The sequence below is a fragment of the Capricornis sumatraensis genome, chromosome 7, assembly GCF_032405125.1.
Source record: "Capricornis sumatraensis isolate serow.1 chromosome 7, serow.2, whole genome shotgun sequence".
NCBI classification, from domain to species: domain Eukaryota; kingdom Metazoa; phylum Chordata; class Mammalia; order Artiodactyla; family Bovidae; genus Capricornis; species Capricornis sumatraensis.
In genome coordinates, this window is record NC_091075.1 from 105536640 (window position 1) to 105548886 (window position 12247).

Consider the following 12247-nt stretch of genomic DNA (forward strand, 5'->3'; position numbering starts at 1 on the left):
CAATTTGGAACTCATTTTCCCACGCTACTCCAGATAAAAGAGATTTGTTTCCCAAGCTGGAGACAGTAAATTGGAAGCCAAGGATAAAAATAAAGATGAGTCCAATCAAACCTCTCTTTGAATCAGATATTTTAAGGAGAGGTTATGACTATTTTTTCTTTATCTGTAGAGAGCAGAACATCTTGATTGAATAGAGTAAGACATGTTCTCAAAACTGTGCAGGGGGCTGGAAGGGGCTCCCTCACCCCACCCCACACTGCTCCGCCCGCCTGCCTGCCTCCCCACCCCGCCCAAGATCCCCCAGCTCAGCCTCGCTCAGCTGCAGGGTCCTGGGGTTTCCTGTCCCCCTCACCTTGTGACCTCCCACTGTCTGTGTCATGTGGGTCGCTCAGAAAATCCAGGAGCTGGAGGCCACGCTGTACGATGCGCTGCAACAGGAGCCGGGGCGGAGGGCCAGCGAGGCGCTGAGCGAGGGCCAGCGGGAGGACCTGCAGGCCGCCGTGGAGAAGCTGCGCCGGCAGATCCTGCGGCAGAGCCGGGAGTTCGACAGTCAGATCCTGCGGGAGCGCATGGAGCTGCTGCAGCAGGCCCAGCAGGTAGGGGAGGGGCCGCCAGGGAGAGGGGCCTAGCTGGTAGGGGTGGGGCAGGCAAGTGGGGGAGGGACTGGTAGGGGGAGGGGCCCAGCAGATGGGGGAGGGGCCGACAGGTAAGGCAAAAGACAGGCAGGGAGGGGAAGGCCCAGTTGGTAGGGAGACGGGCCAACAGGTAGGGGAAAGCACAGTCAGGTAGGGGGAGGGGCCAGCAGGTGGTGGGGCGGGGCAGTAGGGAGAGGGGCCCAGCAGGTAGGGAGAGGGGAGGGGCAGGCAGGTAGGGGCGGGGGCAGGCAGGTAGCGGGAGGGGCCCAGCAGGTAGGGAGAGGGGTCAGTTGGTAGGGGGAGGGGTCCAGCAGGTAGGGGTGGGGATGGCCATGTAAGGGGAGGGACCTAGCAGGTAGGGGGAGGGGCAGACAGGTAGGGGCGGGGGCAGGCAGGTAGGGGCGGGGGCCGGCAGGTAGGAGCAGGCGTCCCGCCGGGCACCACTGTCCACCGTCCCCACTTCTCCAGCCCTCCTGTCCCCTGTCGGCACACTGACTCCTCTGAGGGCCCGTTCGCTGGAGAGCTAGCCGTAAAGCAGGTTTCCGTGAAGTGGGGGTGTCTTCCCGTGGGCGCCCTCATAACCCGGTGAACTCTCAGTGATTGGGGGGGGTTGCTCACGGGCACACTATACAGCCCACTGTTTCTAATCATACATTTGAACAAGGTCCCCACCCTGCCAAATGGTAACGCAAACCAAAGCGAGGCGTCCCCACTTCCTCCAGCATCTGTCTTCTGTTTAAACTCAGGTTCTTGTAACCAGGGGCGCCGGCGGGCCTGTTTACTTTAGGGCTGTATTTTGTGATGACGACTGCTTGGAGGACTGGACCTGGAAGCTGTATCACTTGTTACCTCTGAACACCGAATGTATTCCCAAGTGTGTGCGGCGTCCTGTGTGAGCTTCTTGTGCTGCTGAGCACACGGGGGCCTGATTCCCAGGACCCGTCGTGCTGCTGGAGCTGAGGCGGCCCCAGGGTCTGGCCGTCCTTGGAGGCTCACTGCTTTAGATCTCTTACCCCACGGCACTCCTGCGGGTGGGACGATTACCTCCGTTTCCCTGATGCGAAAGCCGAAAGCCGAGACTCAGGAAGGTTAACTCATGTGCCTGAAGGCCCTACAGCTCATAAGGAATCTTGCCAGTGAGGAAGGATCTAGATAACCAGTGGGAGTCAATAGCACCGAAGGAGGGGGAGACAGAGAATTGGAAGGAGCCGGTGGAGAAGTGCCTTCTGTCCCAGGCAGTAAGAAGCGAGGATTCCCGTTGAGTGCGAAAAGGGCGGGGCAGGCACAGCTGACTGCATTTGGTTGAGGAGTGAAAGGGCTGTGACCAAAGGGGAAAGGGTAACTGGAGGTATGAACGCGAGCTCTTCATTCCATTCTTGATTTGGGCAAAGGGACTCCTGGCAGCCCCTGCAGGAGCCGCTGGGCTCCTGTGCTGCTGTGATCTGCTCGCCAGCTACTGAGCTAGCCGGCTCTGATGGGCGTGGCTCCTGAGAGACCTGCCTCTGATGGGCGTGGCCCCGAGCCAGTCCGATGTCTGCAGCACACACAACACATACAACAGACAACTTTCAGCGCTCGACACAACATAGCACATATAACACACGACACAACATAGCACAGCACAGCACAGCACCGTCAGGGGCTCTGGCAGCACTCGGCCGTATCTGACCCAGCCTGGGGCACCGGATGCCTGGTGTGACCAGAAGGACACGTCCCAGTTTGCCGTGGGCTGCACCGGTCCGTCTTGCCTGCATCTAGCCCATGGGATTCAGTGACATCACCAGTGTGACTCCTGTGGATGTTTTATTTTTCAAGCGCTGTTAACTAAGGGGAAAAGTGGATGCAGAGGGCGAAAAATCAATCAGCACGTGGCCCCTTTCCCAACAGACGCATTTGGCCCATTTGCACCAGGTTCCGCTGTAGTGAAGATCGGAGTTAATCCACTCATGCCAACTTGCTTTGTCCTGTCCCTCCCCAGCCCCACAACCTCTGTCCACTGCACCCTAGAAGGCTTCCTAACACAGTGCAGTACCACCCTTGCCCAAAGACCCACCCTGGTTCCTCAGTGCCCAGAGGATGAAGCCTGGGTTGCGTAACCTCACCTCCTGACACCCCTGGGCCCCATGCTCACCTCTACAAATGCGTCGACTGCCTCTCACCAGCTTTTCCTGCTCCACGTCACTGTTTCCATTTGTTACTTTTCTGACATCTGCTTACCATGCATTGTTCTCGGGACTGGGGACACAGCACTTGCCCTCTTGAGGCTTATATTCCAGAGAGGGGAGACAGACCAGTGCTGGCACTTAGAGGAGGCTCCATAAATGTTGGTTCATTGAGGGTCACACCAGCCCTCTGAGTGGGGGCCGTTGATACAGTTTCACAGGTGAAGTGAGTGAGGCTCAGAGAGGGTAAGCAACTTGCCCAAAGTCACACAGCCAGGAAGTGGCAGAGCTGGGATGTAAATCCATGTCCTTAGATGGCAAAACTCTTGCCCCTTCCAGCCTCCCATAACCAGGTGAGAGGCCGACCCTGGTTGTTTTTTTTAAAAAGTCATGAAAGACTAGAATGAGATTCAGCTTCTCAGGCTGACTTCTTTTTAGATAAAGATAATTTTTTTCACTTAATCTTTTTTTTTTTAATTTTTACTTTATATTGTGGGTATTCAGTTCAGTTCAGTTGCTCAGTCGTGTCTGACTCTTTGCGACCCCAGGAACCACAGCACGCCAGGCCTCCCTATCCATCACCAACTCACGGAGTCCACCCAAACCCATGTCCATTGTATTGGTGATGCCATCCAACCATCTCATCCTCTGTCATCCCCTTCTCCTCCTGCCCTCAATCTTTCCCAGAATCAGGGTCTTTTCAAATGAGTCAGCTCTCTGCATCAGGTGGCCAAAGTATTGAAGCTTCAGCTTCAACATCAGTCCCTCCAATGAACACCCAGAACTAATCACCTTTAGGATGGACTGGTTGGATTTCCTTGCAGTCCAAGGGACTCTCAAGAGTCTTCTCCAACACCACAGTTCAAAAGCATCAATTCTTCAGCGCTCAGCTTTCTTTATAGTCCAACTCTCACATCCGTACATGACTACTGAGGGGTATAGTTGGTTTATATTGTTGTATTAGTTTCAGAAGTACAGCAAAGTGATTCGGTTTTACATATACATATATCCACTTTTTTCAGATTATTTTATTACATAAGTTATTACATAATGTTGAGTAGAGTTCCCTGTGCTATACAGTAGGTCTTTGTTGATAATATATTTCATATGCATATGTTAATCTCAAACTCCTCATTTATCCCTCCCACCCCAATTTTTCCCTTTGGTAACTATAAGTTTGTTTTCAAAGTCTGTGAGTCTGTTTCTGTTTTGTAAGTAAGTTCAAAAAATGGACAGATGATTAAATAGACATTTCTCCAAAGAAGACATACAGATGGCAAAAGAGCACATGAAAAGATGCTCAGCATCACTAATGGTTAGAGAAATGCAAATCAGAATTACAATGAGGTATCACCTCACACTTGTCAGAATGGCCATTGTCAAAAACTCTATAATAAATCTGGGGAGAATATGGAGAAAAGGGAACCCTCCTACACTGTTGGTGGGAATGTAAATTGTACAGCCACTATGGACAACAGTATGCAAGTTCCTTCAAAAACTATACATAGAATTACCATGTGACCCAGCAATTCCAATTCTGGACATATATCCATAGAAAACCATACTTTGGAAAGATACACGCACCCCAGTGTTCATGGCAGCACTGTTTACAATAGCCAGGACATGGGGGCAACCTAAGTGTCCATCAGCAGAGGAATGGATAAAGAAGATGTGGTCCATACATATAATGGGATATTACTCAGCCATTAAAAGAATGAAATAATGCCATTTGCAGCAGCATGGATGGACCTAGAGATTATTATACAGAAGTAATAGCTGTCTGTCTGAAGTAACTCAGACAGAGAAAGACAAATGCCACATGACATCACTTATATGTGGGATCTAAAAAAATGATACAAAGGAACTCAGACTGATTTTCAAAGCCCAGAAGTTGTTCCTGGGCCATTTTTGCAAATCCTTCGAAAACTATAAGAGGTTGTCCCCCCTCCATGTGGCACTGTGATTTCCAAGGCACTGTTCCCTGGGTGCCCATTTCACCCCCAGAGTCACAGGGTCACCGTGCAGTTATTACAGAAGAGGGATTCCACAGAGAGATTAATTGATGACATGACACCCCAAAGTCCACCAGCTGATAAATTTGGGGCCCGGAATCCAAACCAGAGTCTAGTTGAGTTTGTGCTCATTTTTAGACCATCCCCGCCTTGCAAGGGAATCTCTGAGGAGCGGTCACTGTCTCCCTCAGGTGAAAGAAGGTTAGAAACATATCCGGTCTCCTTTATAGAACACATACTCTGCCAACTTTACTCTAAGCATTTTGCAGATGCATTTGCTAAATCCTCAAATGTGGGCAACACTATTACTCCCAATTTACAGATAAGGAAACCAAGGCCAGAGAGGCTGAATTACTTGCCCAAGGTCACATATCTAAGGGAAGGTTTTTTGTGTGTCTTTTCCTTATCAATCCGGGCCTCCCTTGTGGCTCAGCTGGTAAAGAATCCACCTGCAATGCAGGACACCTGGGTTTGATCCCTGGGTTGGGAAGATCCCCCGGAGAAGGGAAAGGCTACCCACTCTAGTATTCTGGCCTGGAGAATTCCATGGACTGTATAGTCCATGGGGTCGCAGAGTTGAGATGACTGAGTGACTTTCACTTTCTTTTTTTATCAGTTCACTCTATTTTGCTGCCAGTGTGATCTTTCCAAAATCAAAATCTCATCATTTCCCTACTTAAAACCCTTCACAGACTCCCCATGACACCCCTAAATCTGCAAGCTCCTCACCGGAAAGCTTTTCACTGGAACATTCAGACCCTCTGCCCCCTGGCACCGCCAGCTCCTTGCACACACATGTCATTCCTTCTGCCTGGATTCCTTCCCCTTTCCTGCATCTGGAAAACCACCGTGGGCTGGGTTCTGTGCCTCCTCAGGGCCCCCCAGCCCACACCTCAGTTCCTTACCCCCCTCACCTCTCTGCTCAAGCTTGACCTTCCCTGAGACCCCATGTAAATAACACCCCTTCAAGCTTGACCTTCCCTGAGACCCCATGTAAATAACACCCCTTCCCTTTCCCTACCCCACTTGACTTTCTCTGTGACGTCTGTATTTATCCAGGGCATCATCCATGTATTTGCATAATTCCATTGGCTGAACCTGATGGACCACAAACCCCTCAAGGCCCCAGGCCTATTGAGCCATTCCTGCTGAGTGGGCACAGGGCCTATTGAGCCAAACCTGCTGAGTGGGCACATGTGCCCACAGTGGTGATTCTCAGAGTTGGATCCCCAGACCAGCAGCATTCCCATCACCTAGGAATCTGTGGGGAAACACAGCTTCTCAGGCCCCACCCTGAAACTGATGAGTCAGCAACTCTGGGGCAGGGCCCCTGGGATCCACAGGGCCTCCAGGTGATGCTGATCTGACTCTAGGAATCTGGGCAGAAGGTTTCTCCAGGTTTGAGGATGGGTCTACATGCTTAATTCAGGCTGATGTGAATTGCCTGGCCTTCAGTCCGACAGCCTTCTCCCAAGGAGTGAGGTGTCCGTCTGCATTCAGGACTGGTGAGGCTAGTAGCTATCCTGGCCTATCAACCCTATTGGGTGATGAAACCCTATTGGACACATGACAAACTGGAAAAGGTCATACCTGCCAGACCTCCTGGTGAGATGCTGCGTGGACCTGGAAGAAACAGATTGATAAATTGCTGAGCACTGGTGGGTGTGCACCCCAGGGAGCAGAGCCAGGCAGGTGGCCATCTTTCCCCGTTGGCTCAGGACTGATGAGTTTCTCAAGACTCTGGACATTCAGTGCTAAAACCAGGAGTGGCCCAGGCTCATGGGGACAGTTTGTCATCCTTAAACCTAAGAACCTGGGTGGATGCTGCAGCCATGCCCCCCATCAACACTCATCTCCTCTGCCCCTGCTCCCAGGCTCCAGCTAAATAAATCTCGGACATGTCATTTGGTGCTGCTTCAAATCCATGAGCTTTATTGACCTGCCCAAAAGGCACCTCCGCGTCTTGGTCTGATCTTGATGTTTATGTTTTCAAAAGATCCTGCCCTAAGAGTGCAGTCTGTTTCCATGCATTTCAAGAACAGGCAAAAATCTACTTTTAGTGAGAGGTCAGAATAGAGTCACTTGGCGGCCAGGGAGCCTCCTGAGTGCTGAAGAGGTCCTCAGTCTTGATTCAGGAGGTGGAGAGACAAGGCTGTTCAACATATAAAAGTTAGTCAAGTTGCCCACTTACTGTTTGTATATTAAGCAGCTTATTGTTGTTGTTCAGTTGCTAAGTTGTGTCTGACTCTTTTTGACCCCATGGACTGCAGCATGCCTGGCTTTCCTGTCCTCCACTATCTCCCAGAGTTTGCTCAAACTCATGTCCATTGAGTCAGTGATACTAACTAACCATCTCACCCTCTGCTGCCCTCTTCTCCTTTTGCCTTCAATCATTCCCGACTCATTTCCAACGAGTCGCTGCTTACGCTCTACACTAGGCAAACAATGAAGAGTGAGAGTTGAACCTGGAAATTTACTTTTTCTGATCCAGAACTTAATGTGTTGCAGAGAGTGCGAGAACTGGAGGATAAGCTGGAGATCCAGAAGCGACACCTGAAAGAACTGGAGGAAAAGGTAGGTGGTGTGAGCTCGCACCAACCCCGGGCTTCCTTCCATGAACCGCTCACGTGGAATATTCTGAAGAACAGGCTCTGTCTTCAGCCCTCTCTTCTCTGCCCGTGTCCCCCATACTGGCAGTCCAAGAAATAAGTACTTGTCTAGGGAAGAAAGTCTGAACCCCTCTGACACTACCTCACTGGGAAGGGGGAGGTCACTTTCTTCATGGACTCATTCTCCTTAAATGACATTTATGCCTAGAACCAATGAGTGTTCTTCCCTTCAGGGAAGTCTCTTCCTTCCAGCAGGAAGTGAGGCTGATGCCCAGTGCCACTGGCCCCTATGGTTGTCACCACTTTACGGGTGAGGACACTGAGCCTGAGAAAGATTCAAACACTTGTCCACAGTCCCACAGCTGGGATAACCCGGGTCTCCACAGTCACCCCACCAGTGCCCCTGCCACATACTGCTGGTCCAGACGGTTGAATGAGTCCATATACGTGGCATCTTTGTCAGGGCACTTACCACGTCCTATTCATCTGCCCAGTGGCCGGGACTTCCTTGAGTTCAGGGACCAGCTTTTATTTACCTCTTTATCCAAGACAGTTCTTGCCATGAAATAGGGCATCATCAAATGTTTGCAGGATGAGTAATAGATGAGTAGAAAACCCAGACTTCCCTGATGGCTTAGACAGTAAAGAATCTGCCTGCCATATGGGAGACCTGTGTTTGATCCCTGAGTTATCAGGAAGATCCCCTGGAGAGGGGAATGGCTACCCACTCCAGTATTCTTGCCTGGGAAATTCCATGGACAGAGAGCCTGGCAGGCTATAGTCCATGGGGTCACAAAGAGTTGGATATGACTGATGGACTAACACACACACACAAACACACTCACACAGAAAACCCACAATTGCACATTTTATGTTGTAGAGGTAAGCTCGTGTTTGGGAGTAGGTGATGGACTCTGACCCCAACTTGGGGCGGGGGGTGTCTGTTGGGGACAGCATGCGCCAGAAAAGCTTGAGGGATGATATGCTGCCACCCTGGAAAAGAAGATGGAGAAAGGATATTTCTGGGCTTCAGGTGTCTGAGGCTGATCTTTGGAGAGAGGAAGCTGACTCATTCCATGGACAGAGAAGGGCCAAAGTCACAAAAGCCACCAGAGGGCAGATTCAGGGCTGTCTGCAAATGGGACGACAGCCCACTCTTTCTAGAGGGAATCAAACACAATGGCCCAAAGAGATATAGCAGCTCTTCAGATGCTACACCAGCTTTCTCTCCTAAAAGTCAGCTTTTACACAGATTAACTCACCTTCCTAGCGTCTTCCCTCCTATACCTGGAACCCCAGGGCCTCCCAGCCTGCACAACCGGCAGTGTCCTCACGGGGGCAGCAGAGGGTAATGGCTGGAGGATCTGGGCCGGTTCTCCTGCGTGCCCTGGAAACCCCGTAGGAATTTGGTTTAAGGAGACCCCTAGAGTCCCCATCGGGCTTCCCTGGTGGCTCAGCTGTAAAGAATCTGCCTGCAATGCAGGAGACTCGAGTTCGATCCCTGGGTCAGGAAGATTCCCTGGAGGAGGGCATGGCAACCCACTCTGGTATTCTTGCCAGGAGAGAATCCCCATGGACAGAGGAGCCTGGCAGCTACGGTCCATGGGGGTAGCACAGGGTCGGACACGACTGACGCAACTTAGCAGCAGCAGAATCCCCATCAGACAGCTGCTCACCACTCCCCCCTCCCCAGTACAGAACTTCTGAGGTTATTTTGAGCAGCCAGTAAACGCAAAAGCGTTAGTTGCTCAGTCGTGTCGGACTCTTTGTGACCCCATGGACTGTAGCCCACCAGGCTCCTCTGTCCATGGGATTTTCCAGGCAAGAATACTGGAATGAGCTGACATTCCCATCTCCAGGTATCTTCCCAACCCAGGGATTGAACCAGAATCTCCTGGATTGCAGGCAGATTCTTTTCCACTAGTGCCTCCTGGGAAGCCCTAACAATAAGTTGAAATGAAAGTATTAGCTGCTCAGTCTGTCGGACTCTTTGTGACCCCATGGACTGGAGCAGCCCAGGGGGTCTCAAGGATACCTCAAGGATTTCCCCATGGACACTATTGGCCTGGGCTGGTGGAAAAATAACTCCAGCCACCTTGGTCAGAGGTCAGGAACTCTTTCCCCACCACATGCCACAGGGTGGTCTCGGCAAGGACCTCGCCATCCTCAGGTCTCAGTTTCCCCATGTAGAAAATCAAGAGCTAGATGATTCTAAATGTTCCTTCTAGCTTTAACTTCCAGTGATCCTAAAATGTGTTTAAAATTTGTTGGCTGTCTGGATGTTCATTTTTTCAGTGACAATTTAGGGGAGCTATTACCTTGAGATTTGGGGGAAAAAACCAATGAATTATTTTCAAACACCTCAGATAATATTCAGACATGTTTCTCCTAACCTAATCTCCAAAAAGAATCACCAGCAGTTCTTTTTGAATAAATCAAGTTGTAAATAAGCTAAGGAAGATCTCTATTTTCAAACTGATCTGTACAATTTTTCACTCCTTTAGGGCCACTTTTTTTTTTTTTTGCTGATTTTTTTTTTCTTTTTAAAGCAGAAAAACCAATGACATAAAAGATTTTAAACAATGAATCTCTTGGAAGAGTGGGCCCTGGCAGGGCTGGGGGAGGGGGAGGGGTTCTGTTTGTCTTCTGGTGGGACCGGGTGACCTGGGACCTGGGTGGAGTCTTCCTTATCTTTGTATGCATGTCATGCCCCGCCTTTGGTGAGACCATCAACCAGGACCATCAGAGGGTTCTTCCTGGATATATACTATCCTGCCACATTCTTCAAGAAAGTCACACCCCAGCACCAAAAATTCCTGGTCTGGGAATGTCAGTCCACTCCCTTATTCTTGTCTGGAGAGTCCCATAGACAGAGGAGCCTGGCAAGCTACACAGTCCATGGGGTCACAAAGAGTCAGACATGACTGAGCAACTAACACTTTGACTACGGTGTACATCTCCCCCGTCTGTATTAGCCAGATGTTTGCGGACTGTGTGGGGATAACTCACCCTGGGCAAGGAATCCCACAGAATGGGTTTCTCAGGCGGTATCAGCTTCTAAAGCCCACTGACTTCCTGGGTCTCTTTCCAAACCCAACCCCAGGGCCCTGGTTCTTGTGAAATGCTGTCATTGAGTTCCATACTACATATCTTACATCTTTCTTTCTTTTCTTCCCCCCTCCTCATTTTCTTTTGGTCTTATTTTATAGTTTTTGTTCCTTTTTTTGTTTTTCTCACTAGCATTCATTCTGTGGCCTTGATGACTTCAGTGAGCCAAGAACTCGGGTTGGTATCCTTTCATTTTCACTCATGTTTTCTAAAAAGGAGATTTCTTCCCAACTCTGACCATAACATTCCTTTAGGTGACGTGGAAGGTGGCCTTGTGATAGATTGCTCAATGTCAGGCCCACTGGGCTAGAGGCATCCAGGGGCTGCTGGCATGTTCTACCCCTGGGAGGGAGATTGGGGAGTTCTCAGTGAATAAGGTTGGACAGTGGAAACCTGGTTGTCACCTTATTGTTATTTCATCTTGAAAAGATGGTTACGGTTTTGTCCAAAGGTCCTCTCTGTTTTGGCTTTGGTTTTTGGTTCTCTCTATTGCCCGTGAACCAATAAATTCACCGTATGGTCCACTGTAGGCTCTCTATTTCCCATGGGCCAGTAAATTCACCAAAGAGTTGGCTTCTGGGGTCAGGGGTCTGCAGGAGTCCATGGCCTGCAGGCAAAATGCCCAGGAAGCCTGTGTAAAGATCCCAAGCCCCTTGCCTCTCCCCCTGCCCTGCCCTTGACTGCAGATCTGGTTTTGATGCCATCCCAGCAGCTGGTCCTTCTCTAATCATTGGACCCTGCCTGTCTCACACTGAGTTCCTGCTTTGGCACCCAGGCCTACCCCCTTTCTCCCTGTTCTGAGTGCCCACCATGGACTAGGGACTGCCAAGGCCCCTAGAATCTAGAGTTCTGCCCCCTGAGTCCAGCCCAGGTGAAGGCCTTGTTAGCTCCAGGGATGCCCACAGCCCACCAGCTGTCTGGACCCCCAGACTGAGCTCAGACACTGTGTCCCTGCCCAATGCCCAACCCTTGCACCTGAGGACTTTTCCTCGGGTCCTCTGTGCCCAGTCCTAGGACAGCACTTGGTATGTGGTTGATGTTCATTCAGTGCTTGTGTGGCAAGTAAAAGAAAGACCCCAGGTCTCATCAGACCAGAGTGGGGGTCACTATAATAGGTTGGGGTGGGTGCAGGAGGACAGGCTATCTGAACCCCATTTCCTCTTTTCCTGGATTGTTGGGGAAAGTCCCTCAGGGGGCTCGGCTGGAAGGTTCGGGACAATGGTGGGGAAAGGTGAGGGCAGATAAGCAGGGACTTCTCTAGCCATCCTAACCCTGGGTTCTTGTGTCATTTCCAATTATTTTTTAATTTTCCAGGATAGAAAAAAAGCTTATGGAATAAACTGAGTCCTATGGCAACCCCGACCCCACTCAAACCAAAATTTGACAGCAAAACAAGTTATTCCAAGCCCAGAGACTGAAACCAGAATTTGTGGATACTTGATGACAGTCCAAAGGGGAGGCATTTAGGATCTACGGCTAGGTCCTGGGTGGGTCGGCTGTAGGAGGTCTGCAGGGACCAAGGGGAATTTGTCAAGCTCAGGGCCACATCTGAGTCCCTGCTGTGGCACCTTCAAGAGCCCGAAGGGCAGAGACCCGAATACCAGGAAACTAAGTGCAATTACTAGAAACTGTTTGATTGGAGAGCCGCTGCACTGTCTCGGGACAGACCCGCGTCCTTGTCCCCACACGGCATGCCTCCCCAGCCGTGGTGTATGTGTCCG

The 12247-nt window shown here is 50.7% G+C and overlaps 1 protein-coding gene across 1 annotated transcript in view; it reads left to right on the plus strand.

The window, feature by feature from the left end:
* Positions 1–10678, plus strand: part of JAKMIP1 (janus kinase and microtubule interacting protein 1) — a 73070-nt gene extending 62392 nt beyond the window's left edge. Inside the window, exons 18-20 of the mRNA XM_068975754.1 lie at positions 393–596; positions 7318–7383; positions 10628–10678. Coding sequence (XP_068831855.1) covers positions 393–596; positions 7318–7383; positions 10628–10678 — 321 coding nt within the window. The remainder of the gene's footprint in view (positions 1–392; positions 597–7317; positions 7384–10627) is intronic.
* The last annotated feature ends 1569 nt before the right edge of the window (positions 10679–12247 follow it).